The 16,305-nt window shown below is 43.2% G+C and overlaps 1 protein-coding gene across 2 annotated transcripts in view; it reads right to left on the reverse strand.

Annotated features, from left to right (window-relative positions):
• The window catches only part of PLCB1 (phospholipase C beta 1), a 335,327-nt gene that overhangs the window by 114,886 nt on the left and 204,136 nt on the right, over nucleotides 1-16,305 (reverse strand). For both annotated transcript variants that reach the window (XM_027693456.1, XM_027693457.1), the window contains exons 6-9: nucleotides 13,471-13,524; nucleotides 12,835-12,910; nucleotides 8,922-9,022; nucleotides 7,414-7,580 (exon numbers count right to left, since the gene is read on the reverse strand). In XM_027693456.1, the coding sequence (XP_027549257.1) occupies nucleotides 7,414-7,580; nucleotides 8,922-9,022; nucleotides 12,835-12,910; nucleotides 13,471-13,524 (398 nt within the window). The remainder of the gene's footprint in view (nucleotides 1-7,413; nucleotides 7,581-8,921; nucleotides 9,023-12,834; nucleotides 12,911-13,470; nucleotides 13,525-16,305) is intronic.

Raw genomic sequence — 16,305 nt, forward strand, 5'->3', positions numbered from 1 at the left:
AAACAGCAAAACACACACCTAAGCAGGGAAGATTTTAAACACTCAATATTTTCTCTTCTTTTAAAATTTATATGTTGGGAACACATTTATTTTGAATGGATATTGATCCTTTAAATGTCTGCAGCAGCTTTGAAAACCTCTGCTGTTACAAAGCATGGTCACAGTTCAGAGATTCTGGTAAGCAGAGGTTTTGTGTTAAGGAAAACAAATCTTGGAACAGTTTCTAAAACCTTGGTAGACAGATATATATAAATTTGAATGATCAGTAATTGTTAAGGAGTGGGGAAACCCCCACTCTGGTACCAATCTCTCCTAAGTCTAAAGATTGAAGGAGGGTGAACAACTTCAGGGTTGGTCTGTGAAGAACTGTTCCATCTGAAGCCAGCCAGAGACCCACAGTGGACTGCAGCTCACTCCTTGGCAGGCCTTTTCTGCTTTGCCTTTTTTGTTCCTTTTCCAAATTTAGTTTTGCTTAAAAGGGCTGGCCTGGTCTGTGCAAGCTTTACATTAGACTCAGCTACTGTATTCCAGGTTCTCATCCAAGAGCAGGGCCTTGGCTGTTGAAACCCCCAAGGAATCCACATCCTGATGGTGTCAGCTGGCACTGCAAAGCAACGCAGAGCGACACAGCCGTGGGAAGGGTGTCCTTGCAGTGCCAAGGAACCCCTTTCCTACCTCAGAGGTTGCTATTTCTGAACACTTCGAGCCCAAACTGCAACCATCAAAAAAAAATTACGGTGGGCAGAAAGCCCTGAGGCATCGCAGGGTTTTACAGACACGAGCCCATTCTCCAGCTGCTCTGGAATTTTCAGCAGAGACGTAGCAGGAATTGTTTCTGACAGGATATCCCTTACAGGATAAGACATGACAGACAGTTTAGGCTCAATTAAATCTTTAAAAACTCCACAAAACCACCTTCACACTGGTTCCCAGCTAGGAGTGGAACGAGCACTTTGCAACACGGCAGATTTGTAAGGCAGACAACCAGCCGAGTGGAAAGATGTTTAAATCAGACAGATAAAAATACCATTAATCCCAGCAATACTATAGCTATTTCTGACAGACTGGAAAGAGGGACACTACTGGAATATGTCACTGTCTTCCCAAACCTTTGAAAAACACCCTCTGCAGAATGCCTCGGAGTGATCCTGGGAGATGGGATAATGTTACATGCTGGCTTACTTCCAATTGCTAAGTTGTAGGAAAAGACATCTAAAAATACTTTTTTTTTTTCTCTTAAGTGATACTTCTCTACATAAGCTATTAATGCACTTGCCAAAAAGTCGTGTAGTATAATGGGAAGAGATGAGAGTACAAGCATGCTATAGGTGGTGAAAAAGATGTAAAAAAAGAAAAATGGCATGGCTAATATTTTTACTTCCAGGAAGTCCTGCAGCTGAAGAAAAGATCAATATTAAACAGAAGCAGAAAAGAATAAAGGTGTGGCACTGCAAAGGCAGCACAAACAAACTGAAAAGAAGGGAATTCGGTCCCTTTAAAAGGCCTTCCTTCTCTTTACACTTGGTTCTGCAGCTGCAGGCACTGCAGTGCTGCAGTGGACAATGCCTTTCCTAAACAAATTGAGCTCTACCTTCATAACAATTGCTTTTTTTGCCCTCTTTACCACCTCTGGAAGTCTGTGCCAGGACCATATTGTTAGGAAAGTTCTCTTTATTTCCAGTCTAAATTTATTCAAGGCCACTCGATCCCTCTGTGTTCTTCTGCCAACATTGTCCTTTAGTTTACCACTTCTTTCTGCCTCCCCAGTGTTTAACCCCGGTGTATTTATAGGGAACAGTCACATTCCAGCTAGAGGATACTGTTAGATGACTCCATCCGACATTTTAAGGGAAACTGCCTCCTATGGCTGCTGTGTTACAGCAGTGTACGTACTCCAAGCATGTTAAGAGTTCTGACAGACACCACACACCCCAAAAATCTCACAGGTCACCAGGTCACTTCTAGTTCCTCCAGGCACAGACTGTTTATTTAGTCCAGCCGACCAAAGGATGAGGCAAAACCCAACAATGACACACAAAAAGGGGGTGGTCAAATGGCAACGAGCTCACCTATGGCAGAGCCAGGAAAGCTGTGCTTCCTCTGCCACCACTTCCAGATGTCACCCACTGGATCGCCGCAATTGTCACCCGCTGCGTCCTCAGGGGCCCTCTGCAGCTGAAAGCACTACAGTTGTAGGAGTCACAACGAGGAGCCAAACTCTGCAGTGTTTGTTCCAAGTTTATCTACATTTGTTTCCTTCGGTCCTCGGGTCCACGCTGCTTTATGTCTCCAGAAGTAAACTTGATCTGATACTCATCTTCAAATAATAAATCCTGCTGCTAAAATTGAATACCTCCCCGTGCTCCATAAAAGAGGCAGTAAAACAGCAACAAGCACAAAAGCAACAGTTTTGCTTTCTGACTAAGTTTGCTATTTATGGGCTGTGATAGTCTGAGGCCGAGTCAAGCACAATACAGGCAGAAAAATATGTCTCCCTAACCCCTGTAATGCAGGATTGACGTAAGAGTCCCTTATCTCTGAGCAAAAGCTGAAGGGAGTGATGCAAAATCCATTCTTGCCAGTCCTCATCACTGATTCCTTCTGCTATCAAGTTGTTACAATTAAAAAGATGATGCACTTTACCTGTAGAGCAGATGCGAAAAACCCTCATAATTGAGGACTTTATACTCAGATTTTTACACAGATTTTTACAACATTTAGTCTTCTACTTGAGATGAAGCCTTCCAAAGAATTGCAGGAAATTAATTTTACAGCTTAACTAGTAACCAAAAACCAAGCTCATAAAAAGAAAACACAGTGTATTACAGAAACATATTTTGCAAATTCATTTTGACAAGTAGAGTCAAAGTTATTTATGCTGATACATTATCCACACTTACATTTGCTGCACATATACATTAATTTTAAAATAGTATGTAAAAAAAAAAGCTTTCTGGTAAGCTACCTAACTTGGCACTTGGAGCTGACAGCATGGGATAGACTATGGCTTTGGTGTGGCTTCAGCATTCTAAGGAGTAATAAATCCTGACTGGGATCTATTGTTCTGTCATCATTTGAGACTGAGAAACACTGCTGAGAGCTCTCCCCTTGGAATGCTGGAAAACACTGTAAATCCCCAAGTTAACGGATTTTTTTTGGTAAGTGTTCTTAATTCACAGTGTTAAGAGTTCGGAAGGCAAAGAATTTCAGCTGTTTTGTAACACTTCCTACAAATGTTTCATGCCAGAAGCCCCTACCATGTGCCTGAATGATTTATACACCAGAATTTAGGCTTTAAATATTATGAACTATGCCTTAAAAGTACAACCATGGTTGCACGGTACTTGTTTTTCCCATTAAAATCTGTTGCCTAGGAAATGACCCCCTTCTGCCATTAAAAGACTCCAATGTGTAGTTATTCTTAAGCAGTTACTAAAAGGTAAATTTAATGCAGTGGGATGAAAATGTTTGAATTTCATTGATGTTTAAGGGAGGAAAAAACACATTTGTGCTGAAGTGAACGCTGCCTGGTGTTAAGGCTGCCATGGGAAAAATACATATAGCAAATGCTGTATAAAATTACATCTTAATCTAGTGTTAATTGCTTAGTTTATTTTATCATCCAAGAAAAACTCAGCACAACAGCCACCAATAAATGTGCACTGCAAAGCAGAATAAATACTGGAATTCAAAGGGAGTCGTGGAACCACCCTAAATCCTTCTAAATACACGTCTAACCAAAACTGACACAGAGCAAATAGGTATAGTTCAGAAAATCTGGAGAGAGAAACACTGTGATATACAAGAGCAAAGTTATTTTCCTCTGTGCAGAGCTAAAGGTTTGGCCCTTTAAAATTAAATAAGCAGAGGTAGTTTTTAAATTAATGCATCCTTAAGAGAAAAAAAAATTAGCATCTCTATGCCACTATTTATCTCAAAGATGCCCTCTAATAAGTACAATCTGGTGTGTAGACACACCACCCAGGAAAAATCTCCAAAGCACTTCCAGACTCTATTTTTAAAGCTTATTCCATAAAGATCACTCTAAAAATAATGGCTGATAATAACCTAACCCTTGTCTTGCTCCCACCAAGGACAATGGTGGGAAGCACATATTTTATTACCTGCCGCTTTTTCAGAGCTCCTTTCCCTGGCAGACCTTGGTTTCATGTTCTTCACTGCTTTCCTTGCCAGTCTGGTACATGGGTACAGCTCTCCTTGCATGTTTAGGGTCTCTAAGGGACACGGGATGTCCCTCGAGCCAAGGCTGTGGCTCAGCGGTTTTCAAAGCACTTCACTGGTTTTGGAATGAAAGGTTTAAACTGGGACACTGGGATTGGAGCTCTCAAGGCACTGGGGGCCTTCTGAACTCAGAAACTTTTAGGAATGATTTGCATTGTTAAGTCAGGAAGGACCAGCACAGTTTCTGCAGAATGTGAAGCAAGTTTATACGGTAAATCTACCATAATTCCAGAAACCAGGACTGTTGCCTGGACACCGCAAGCAGACACATCTGAAACTTGGCATCAATGTCCCCTCTCCCATCCATAATGTAACAAGGCCCTGAACAATTTACTTTGATACAAGCCTTTAAATAAAAATAAATAAAAGAATTAAATAAAAGCAAATCAAGAAATTCCCAGTAAATCCCCTGGCAATCGATTTATTGAGGCCCATCCTATTATCAACACGGTAACACGAGAGGGAACATATTTAGCAGTTATGCCAGACACCCACTGCAAATCTTCACAGCCTGAAAACACCAAACTACAACATGGTACCTCACCAGCCCTAACAGCCCCCCAGAACACTTTTGTTGACAGTGAGAGACTGCTCAGCAGTACCAGGGACTTCCTCCTGCTTCCACCTGATAAGGAAACCGTGAATTCTTTTCCTGGGCTGCACAACACAAAGCATTAATCACAACCTGCTTCCACCACAGCAAAACACTACTCCAGATGCTTAACCTCTGGAGATGTCAAGCCCGTGTCTCTGCTGATTTTGCAAAACCCAGCAATAAATACAACTAAAAATACATCGGTGACAAGCAGGAACACGGGCAGCCTTCTTTACTCAGAGCTCTGCAGCCTGATTTTACCAGGTACCCGAGGAGCCACGTTGGAAAAGTTTAAAATATTATGGACAGCTCTTGCTTGCTGTGCTCCAAATATTGCAGTTGAGCAGCAACAGGTACAACAGAAGGGCCACAATGGTGATCAGGGAAATTCTGAGGTGTCAAAAGAGTTTGAACAGTGCTGTGAAAGCCGACACACAGTACAACTGGTCACTAAAAATTCATTTAATTAGCTATAATAGAATAATTAAAGGAGAATATTGTTGTACAGTGGTGGTGCACAGATAATGAACTCAGACAGGAAATTGGAAAGAATAACCATCAGACAACTGAAGATCCAGAACTGTCCAAACAGGGCGCGGGCAGCAAGGACTCAGGTGCTGTACAAAGGCATTGTTTCCATTTTATGAATTTGGATTTGTGTTTTCAAGGGAAAATCCCTACTTTTATTTAAGAGAACTTTTCAATGCATAAAATCTTATTTGCTAAGAAGCACATGCACCAGACTCTCAGAAGTTGCTCTGGTACCTGTGTTTGAGGTTCCAGCCAAGAACTGCCTGGAAATTCCACTTCAACGACCTTGGGAATTGTCCTTTCTGACAGCAGAAAGCCTGACTGAGAACCCGTTTTAGAGAACACCATATTAAGAGGTTAAACAATTATTTAAAATATCCAGTTACATTTTTGGTGACATTTTATAGACATGAAGCACTTTTTTGGCAATTATTCTACGAGTGTAGGATTGAGCGCCCACCTACACCTCATTTAATATACAGTGAATTGCATTCCCAACTCGGAGCAGATGTACAGAAAATATTGTGTCCCCATGTCATTCCTGATTAGCCAATTCCTGTCATTTTAAGGCAGCAAGCTCGGGAGATTTGCACTGGAGCATGTGCCAATTGCTACAGCTCAGCTGCCAGACAGGGTGTTATATGAGGTGGCATCTTCAGCACAGAGGTGGCTCTCAGGCTGTGCCAGCTGGACCTCAGAGCACAAGTTTGAAGAGGGGGAAAAAAAAACCCACAATCCCACAAAAGGAATTAACTCTCTGTGACCTGCCTTTCCCTTGTTAAATTCAGTTCCTCCTTATTGCTAGTCAGAGGGTGATTTCATTTTGACTCCGATGTTCTGTTAGCACACCTCCTTCTAATAAACCCTTTATTTGGTTTATATGAAGTGCCAATATTTGGGTAAGAAGAATGATCTTTTAGGTAACAGACTTTCCTGTCGCTGATGTGAAACAAGGTAAGCACAGGGGACTGTTCTAATATTTGCCCAGATGAGAAAGGAGGTCACAACGCGTTTTCATTTACTCGGGTTCCCACTGACGTCAAAAGGCAAGTCTGCATGAATGCGATAGAGAAGCAGGATTTAACCCTCCAGCAAAACCTCTGGGAACACCGAGTTTCACTGAAGTAGAAGAAATAAGAAGCCTTATGAGAAAAATCAGAAGTCTCTGAGAGACAACACTGACCATGGTATCGAGAGCTCTAGGTTTCCTTCAGGAAGATGCCAAGGTCAGAAGGCTTCCAGGGAGAGGGGCTGGAGTGCCTTCAGGGAACCTCAAGACTTTTGGGAAAGACGTCTTTGTGTGGCCTCTGGACCCACAGTCCCCGGACCAAACCATTCTTTTTCATGTTAGACCCGTTCTGCAGGATATTCCCAAGGCCCTACAATTTCTAAGGTGCGAACGCATTAAAAGCTGGGGTGACCATTAGGATATGTGAGTTGGGATAGAACAGGATGCAGACACAAACTGAAGGCTATTTTAAGACTTGTGGTGGTAGCAAAAATCTGCAGAGATTTGAGCAGGATTTCTCTCACTGGTCATGGCAAAATGCCCAGTTAATCCCTGACAACACCTGAGATGTTCAAGAGGGAATTACAGCCCGAAATCCACTGAGCTGATCTCACATCCCACTTTGTACATCACTTCATCCAAAAGCAGAAGGCTAGACTTAATACTGTGATTAAATTACAGAATTATCATGTGCTTAGTTTCACTGTCCCTGATTTCTTCTTTCAGTTTTGCATTTCAGCTGCTGGTAAACAGCCATGTGACAGCAAGGTTTCTGCTGAAGTTCATGTATCAGGGCAACTGTTCTATCAATGATATACATTGAAAAGCAAACACTGAACCCAGCCCCATCCTTTCTAAACTGAACCCAATCAAACACACCACATAATGTCTCCCAGGCTTGTATGATCCAAACCACACACAGCTGGAAATGCAACCGGATTTTGAACCAAATTTTCCTTTAGCATGTGCTGTAGGATAACTGGGTTACTGTTGGAAATCAGAATCCAAGTACAGCAAGAGTATAAAAAGCACTGACCTTTCTTTGCTAGGTTGCTGTTGGGTTCATACTTCTCAATCAGCACCTGAACTTGTTCTTGTTTCAGGGGTGGATAAAGGATCTCGTTTAATCGTGGGTCACGCTGCTTCAGATTTATAAACTCCATCATCTGATCAACAGTAAGGTATGGTTTGCTCTTGGCACCGCTGGAGAAAAATTAAAGCAACAGCAGAGGCATTAAAAAAACATTTCCTTGAAATCTTGTTCAATGTTCTGAAACTTCCCAGGGAAACCGAAACAAGATTCAAAGTATCAAACAACAAAAACATCCTCCCGCTGTGTCTCCGGGCTAATTTACTTTGCCAGCATGTAACGACAAAGACTCTCCATCAAACTTGTAGGAGGAGGATCTTTAAAAACCTTCAGCATTACTGACATCAATGGGAAGACTTAGAGCAATGCTAAAAGCCTTTCATTCCCCTGAATTCCTGGAATTCAGCTATTTAAAACAGTAAAAGAGAAAACAACATTGAATTCGATCCCGAGCTGGCCACAAACACTTCATCCTGGCCCAACTATTTGGGTTTAATGCTCAATGACAGCAGCCCTGATTTCATTATTCCAGGATTTGTTTGGGTCTTTTTTTATTACAAACCTGCTAAAAACACTGAGGCACTTTGCAAAGCAAACAAAAAGATGCCTATTTAGAGAGGCAGTAAAAAGAGCAGAGCTGGGAGACCCAGGAAGCCTCCAGGCCAAGTGATGTGCCCGGGGTTGTCTCTGCAGCACCCAGGACTGGCAGAGAGGAATGGAGAGCCTGCCCCGGGTTCAGTGGGAGCAAACTAGGACAGGGCTGTGCTCCTCCGAAACCTCAGCTGCAGAGCAAACAAGCCTGAAAGCACAGTGTCAGGGCAGCAGTGTCAGTAATTGCTTTGGTGGTCTTGGGATGTGTTTGGGAAATCGCCTTTCTCTCCTATCGCTTCACGTTCTGACTCCATGGATCAGGATGTGCTGGAACTGGGAAGTGCCCGGATGTGCCGCGAGGGGTGAAGCACCACGAGTCACAGAGCTCGTCACAGAACGTATGAAATCAGCTGGAACCAGCTGCTAATTTAATTTCACGGTGAGAATTTATGATACACAAATCCTAGAAGTTACTGCTTTTTTTTTTTTTTGCAACTCTTAATTAAGCTTTTGGGGGTGATTATACATATTCTCATGCCTATTGCATGCTGCTACTGCTTATTACTCTTCTTCCTTTACTTTCTTGGAAACTACCCTGATCCACGTGAAAAAACCCAAGACCTGGCAGTTCAGCTCCTCTAGGAACAAATCCTTTAAAACTCCAGCCATTAGAAATGGAGGCAAAAGCTTGGGAAAGAAGGAACCCAAGGTTAAATAACAGCCCTGCTTGACAATTAAATCTGTTACTGGCAAGCACTGCATGTTGCCATAGTCTAAATAACCTGATTACCCACCCCCAGCCCAGAAAATCTGTGAATGGGGAAAATAAGTAAACATATAAATAAATGAGTGTGTTTTCTTACAACTCTGAGAAGATGTGGTCGATCTCAGGCCGAGGGCAGAGGTTGTTTAAGAACACTCTGTACACTTCTGGCGTGAAGTCGTCTTGAGGGATTGAATCATTCTGTGAAATGGGGAGGGAAAGAGTGAAAGAGAGATACAGCACTTTTATATGTTCTTTGTAAACAGATCACTCACTGTTTGGCTTCTCTAGGTTGCAGGAAAGAAATCAAAAGGAGCCCAGATTCTCAGAACAATAAATTCCCCTGAATAACAGAGCAGCTTAGAGGGTACATGTTTAAAAAAACATACAAACACTTCTATCAGCTTCCACAAGGCAAAGTTCTCTCTGTCTCTGAGCACCTGTGAAGGAGGAGGAAGGGACATCTCCCCCTCTAACCCCTTATCTAGAGCATAAATAAATGTATTGGTCCCAGTGAAGTGGCTGGGCAGTGCTGCTGAGCCCAAGTGCTTCAGTGAGGAACACAGCAGCATTACAGAGGAAAACCACATCACTCAGCTTTCCAAAGCTTTCACAGAACTGGGGAACAACGTGGGTCACTGAGTCATTACCAATACACACGTCCAAGATGCCACAATTCTGGGCAAGATTCACACAGAGTAGCTTTTCCATACATCTTTGTCCTAAACCCTCAATGTAACACATTTGGCAATCAGATTTCTTACACAGGATTCAATAAAAATGTTCTCCTAATAGAAGACATGTCACGGGGGTTTTTTCTGACATTTTCTAAAATTTAGAAAAATTTAAATTTAGTCCTGCTTCTAGATGACACTTTCATCATCCTCATTATATTTTTGTGTGAAAAAAAAAATGAATTGCTGTTATTAACTGGAGAGACTTGAAAAGTCCTTTGCACGAAGCTGGAGCATCCTTAATCCAAAGCTATGACATGGGCCCAACGTGATGCCTCTCCACAGCTCCAAAACCTGCCCAAATCTGAAGGACTGGAGAAAGAAAAATGGTAACTTGGACACAAAGCTGTTTGCTTCACACACCACTGGACCCTGGTTGTGTCAGAGGCGAAGCTGCTCATGGGGAAATCAGTGCTTGTATTTATTCTGCCTGTCTAACGCCGTTGCCAAGGGAACAGGAAGCATCGGTTCAAGCCTTTGTTGGACGGAAGGAAACTTTTCTCAATTTTTCCGGCTTTAGGTCAAAATAAATAAACGAATGGCACAGGCGGCGCTTTGTCTCCTGTCATCTGTGAACCCCACAGAGGCTCCAGAGGGTTTTGTCCTGTGGGGCTTTCGGCTCAGGGTTGGACTGTCGAGACCTGTATTTTCCCAAAGTCCAGGATTCTCAAAAAGCTTGGGAATTTTCTTGTTAAAGCTGGCACCCCGTTCTCCCCTGCCCCCTCTGCCTATAACCCCTCATTTTAAACATTGATTCTCTAATTACCACAGAACTACAATCTCCCATCAACCTATGTTTTCCTTTATGGGGGATTTGAAGATGCTCAGCTGAACAAATGTGGGTCTCCTCCAACAACCTGAGATCCAAGCTTTGATTTGCCACTCGGTTCCAATTAAGAAAATATCCCTCACTTTCCCACCCTGTATCTCCAAACACCTACTACAAAGAGGAAAACCAACACGAGTCTTCAGGCATAAGTGCAGATAGTTTTAAAAACCATTTCCTCCCAGCACCATCATCAGTGGGCTACAAAACACAATTATCTAGATGGGAGATGAGAGCTTTTGCCACCCCAGGCACAACCTCAGGCAACTATATTTGGATTCCCAAAGCCCGTCTGCCGAGAGAGGGATTAAAATACGCTGCCCCCTTCCTCAGCCTGGTCTGAGCCATCCACGTTTCAGAGGAACCACCCACACACCTTATGGGCTCCTCTCTTCTTTGAGACCAATGAACAAAGCACAAACTTGCAGCACCACATGAGAGCATCCCTCATTTCCAGCTTTCCTTAACACTGGCATTCAATTTTATCCTGTGATTAAGACTCTCCACTCATTTCAAGCACTGTTGATTTATGATTTGTCTGGGAACCTGCCTGCTTTTATAACAACATCTGTATCCAGTCTCTTACATGTTTGAGAGCTAATTCCGATTATTTGCACAGACAGGGCTCAATAGGAAGTTATTTTATTTTAACAGTCAAGCTCACTGGTGCTTCATTGTGAACCCCTACACTAACTGCAAGGCAGAAACCAGCCTTCACAGCCAAAAAGGCAGCTAAAAGAAAGCTCTTCAAATTCTATTTAAGGCACTTTTAAACAAAACCAAAACAAGCAAAAATAACCAACAATAACAAAAAAGCAATGCCCCTTCACAAAAAGCCAAACCCCCTGATATCCACATCTTGCTTGCTGCTGGAGTCCACTGCTCTTCCAAGGCTTTATTGTCCTGCAGTACAATAGGGCAGAAGAGTTGGAAGTCCAAACTTTACTTGTTCAAACAAACAGGAACCCAAAGGAAAAAAACTGTAGCTGAAATTCTGATTTTCTTCTATTCCATCACCTCCATGAGATCCAGTTTCACACTTGTACAATGTTTTTCAAAGATGATCAACAGCACAGTTTTCTTTGGTGCATGCAGAGCGTTTCTCTTTTGTCCCAACCAAAGGAAAGATCTACTTTATGCTGTGAATAATTTTCGAGATGGTATCCCAGCAACAAGTAGCCAGCAACGTGTGTGTGAAATTGGCCCTGCTTAAACAAATAGCACAAAAAGGCTGCGGTTTCTTTCAAGGCCTCCAGTGATATTTAGATTTTCTTTTCAGATATATGTAATAAACAGAAGTAATAAACCAACTGATTTAAAAGCAGTGCCTCAGAGGTTTTCTTGCATATCTTGTTTGCTAACAATTAAATGAAAACTCATCTTTAAAACTATTCTTTCCACGTTTCTAAACCTCACAACCTAACTGTAGATGAGATGATTATGATCTTTTATACCTACTTTGCAAGCATTCCTTGGAATTTTATGGAATTAAGCTGCCACACATATGAAGGAAGGTCTCATTGTAAGGGGTATCTGAAGTTTGGCTTGTGAAGATTTTGCTCCATTGCTCTTCTGGAGCTGTAGGAATTGCCTTTATTTAACAACTGGGGAAGCAAACATCCAGGAAACCTCACAGCACATAGTTTTCTACAAGAGCAAGGGATCAGGAGATGCAGGTTCTCCCGACAGACCAGTTCTGCCCCACCTCTTGGACCCCTGAATGTAGGAATTATCCTGCAGGAAGCTGCTTGGAGGAGAATCTCCACCTGTGAGGAGAACCCTGCTTGAACAGGGAGGCAGGACTAGGTGACCCTCTGTGGTCCCTTCCAAGCTTACCCATTCTGTGATTCTGTGACTAAGGACATCTGCACCCCAGCATTAACTGGAATCACCTGCTCCAGCTCATTCCTTTTGGAAAAAAAAAGCCTTGAGGGTGAGGAACCCTCCTGCAAGTGCTCTGGGCTGAGGAGAGCTCCTGGATTAGCAGGACACAATGGCTGCATCCCCACAGCATTAACAGCATTGCAACACTTACTTCATGCACCTTTTAAATGAGCTACAGTGAGTGTGGCCAGTCACTCATCTCAGGCTATAGATTACACTGTCAGCTACACCTCGAGCTGACACTGCTCTGAAATCACACCGTGAAAACCGGGCAACAATCACTTATTCTTTAAAATATCCTCATAGGATTTCTCCAGGACAGGTCCCACAACCTCTGCCCTTTCTTTTATTCCATTCATACCTCTTCCAAGAGCTCCTGGTCCCTACACAACTTCAAGCCAAAGGTACTCAGATGTGCAGAACTTCTGTGTGGGGAAGACGGACCCGCTGCTGAGGACCTTTCCAGCAGCAAAGCCAGCACAGCACCATCAGCCCTGAACAAACTGTCAGTGGAGAGCAAACACCCCCAAACACAAGCAGTGCTTATCTGAACAAATGCAGATGCTCACTCTGGAAGATGGGAGATTACAGGCTTCTAACGCCGTCTCCACCCGTTTTCTGTCAGAGGAGAACAAGCGGTATATGCTGCAAAACGGAGACAAAACGGAGAGAATTGGTTAAAGACATGCCTTGACTTAAAGACTGAATATCTCTTCCCAGTCTATCACATCTTTAGCTCTTTATTTCCATTTGCTGGCTGCTCAGTGACAGAGGTGAGTTTAGTGGTGCTCACAGCGAGTTTAACTCTGCCCCGCACCAGCCCCTATCACAGCAGACAGTGACTGGAGGAATCACCCCTGCTCTCTTCCTATCACCCCAGTGACATGCAATTTGAATCTATTCACCCTCACGACATGTCTCTGAGGTAAAGAAATTATGGGGTTTTTTATTTCACAAGTGGAATGAACAAGGGCAGAGAAGTGGAATGTCTTGCTCAAGATCCCAAGGGCAACCTACACCCAAAGGGTATCTGAGCAGAGCCATCCTGAGCATCACTGTGATACCATACATTCCCTGTGATGCATCCTAAACATGTGAAAAAGTCATCATTCCAGACATAGGGGCCACATGCTCATCCCAAACATATATTCACACTCAAAAGTCAGCAGAGACTACCCATGGTAAGGCAGGGGAATGGCACTTACTTCTTCAGAGGAATGCGCCCCTCTGGAGTCACCTGCAGCTTCAGTTTTGTGTAACTGTGGAGACAAAAGCATCCCAGTTCAGTTTTACACCATTTTCAAGGACCTCTCCACCGACTTTCCAGCTCAGTGCCAGTGCTCTGTTCATGTGGCAAGTTCCACTCAGCTCTTCTGCCCAAAATGAAAACCTGCTGGGACATCATTAATGAGCAAAGCCCTTCTCCTTCTCTGCCATCTCATTAAGGTGGCAGGACGAGGATGGATCTATCTTTGCCCAGATTTTTCAGCAGGCTTTGAATCAGTTGAATCAGGAGTCACCCAGTAACTTCCATGAGAAGCAGCTGGGCCTACAACCACTATCTGTTCACTGCCTACCATGAGCCTGTGAAGAGCACAACTTTTTCAGTGCTTCATCTCTCCCACTTGAGAAGAATTAAAACCATAAATGATTTTCTTGCAGTAACATGATCTGGTGAAAAATGTGGCAACACAAATATTTAGGAGGATTTTTTTTGTTGTTGTTGTTAAAAAACCCCACTTTTTCACTTTGCCCACTGGTCTACCAGAAGAAGAAGAAACTGCATGGTTCTAATAAACTTTCCTTTTCTTCACAACAGAAAATGCCATTAGCAACCACTTCAAAAACAAAGTGCATGCTAATACCCCATAGGAACATTTTCACAAATCCTTCACTCCCCATGGGCATCTTTTGGAAACTGAAGTGTTTCGTGCTACTGTGTCACCAAACAAAAATATTATCCCTTCTGCCCCATTTCCCAGTACTGGCCTGGATTAAAAACAAAAAAGTCACAGCAGTTAGCCAAAAAATGAATAAAATAAAAAAAAAACAAGTTTTTTTTCATTTTGTCTTCTAATTTTTGAAAAATGTGACTACACTCTGGTCCCGTTCAGTGTTTTCCTCTACAGCCAAGGAAGCCAGAAATAACAGAAAGTGGGGAAAAACTAAAAAACAAAACAAAACAACCCCCCAAACTTTTCCCCCCTCAGGTTCTTTGCAACACACAGGACACCACTGTTTCCCTTGCAGCCATTACAGCCCACCTAAGAAAACCAAGCACGTTATTGCTGCTGAAATGCTTGCTAGGAGATGTTCCTGTTGGGAGGAGCTGAATGGACCCATTTCAGTGGTGCAGTGCTGACTCCAAGCAGGACAAACTCTGGATGTCACACTGGCCCTGGGTTCCACTTCACAGCTAGCCTGTGCTCCTGGCTGCCCTGGTCAGTATTGCAGTGCTAATGCACTCCAGCACCCGTTTTTGCACCCCAAAACACACTCCACACCACAGAGAGATGTGTTCATTATAACCCAAATGGCAGCCTGTAATCAACTATCTCTCCTCCCAAATGAACCCTATTTTTCTCAGCTGACCCAACCACAGGAAAGCTGTTTATTATTGCACCTCCAACGCTCCAAGGGACTGAATGCCATAAGGAAAACACCCCTTCATTCTGCTCTAATGCAATCTGGTTTTCTATTTCAACCAAAGGGTTCTGATAGGACTGCAACCAACCCTTTGCTTTGTAGAATAATTACAATGGGGAAATAATTTAATCTTCAAAGTCAGAGATTTCTTAAGTGACTGATCTGGCATCTGTGCAGAGGACCTGAGAAACCTTACGGTTTCCAAGTGACTTATTAATTAGTGGGAAAAGACACGGGAATGCCATGCTTGCCTGCTACTGAATCTATGCAATGTGTCCAGTGACTTCATCTTTAATTAACATTGCCTGAATAACTGCCAGAAAATAGCTCCAAATCAGACTGGCTCTACTGCACTGTGGGATAACACGTTCCTCCTCTGGACTGGATAGGAAAAGGCCCTTTAGGTACAGCCAGTACAGACCTGTCAGCAGAGCCCACCTGGGAATTTGGGTGGTAAGAGGCAAGGAAACAGCACCAAATCACTCTCCAAACTCACCTACCATCTACAACCCATGGAGCTGAAGGAAGTCACCTGCTCAGATGAACAGGTTTTCCATTGTACACGTGCAGAGCCAAAAGGAAACGTTCAGTGTTTCCATCCATGTGTATCTGGTTTGCCTGGTGTACCATTGGCTGGCACGGTGTCAGGAGACACAAAGCTGTAGTTCCAGCCACAGCCAGCCTGCAAAGTTTCCTCAGGAATTTCTGCTGAATTCAGCTGCACCACAACAAACCTTATGAGAAGAAAACACACACACACACACACATCCCTCCTTCCCAGAACAGGCACCTATGAATGAATATATGGGATTAAAGTTAAGCAGTTGGGAACTTTTTGATTAAGTATAGATGCATCTAATAAATCAGGCATGCACAGCCTTAGAAAGTTTGGGAAAGGGGTGGGTTAACTTCTTTTTTGGAGGGAGGTTGTTTTAGAAACCTAAGGCCCAGCTCAGTATTTAGCTGGACTGAGCCTCTGCCTGCGAGCAGAAATTAAAAGGGGTTTGGGGGAGACACCAAGCTGACTTTAATCAGACAACTCATAGGGGAGGGTCCATCTCCTCTTTTAGAACCCCAAAAGGCCAGCAAGCACCCCAATTCAACACCAGCACTTTCTGGCAGGCTTTGCCAAGCTGTTCTCAAAGCTATCACCTCCACAAAACTCTCTCAGCCCCTGCACTGATCATCAGCTGAGAATAACTCATCTCAGTTTTAGCTCTCTTCCCTTTCAGACCTGTGTTTCACCCCAAACATTCTCATAAACAGCTTTTCTACTTCGTTGAAAGCAACTCCTAATCTGCTCACTCTGCCAAGCGACCCAGATGAATGGACTCCCAGCTTCCCTCCGAATCACACGAAAACCACAGAGATCAGACTGAGCAAAATGGACTTCT

This window comes from Neopelma chrysocephalum, unplaced genomic scaffold (assembly GCF_003984885.1).
Source record: "Neopelma chrysocephalum unplaced genomic scaffold, ASM398488v2 Primary Assembly neopelma1_91, whole genome shotgun sequence".
In the NCBI taxonomy this organism is placed as follows: Eukaryota; Metazoa; Chordata; class Aves; order Passeriformes; family Pipridae; genus Neopelma; species Neopelma chrysocephalum.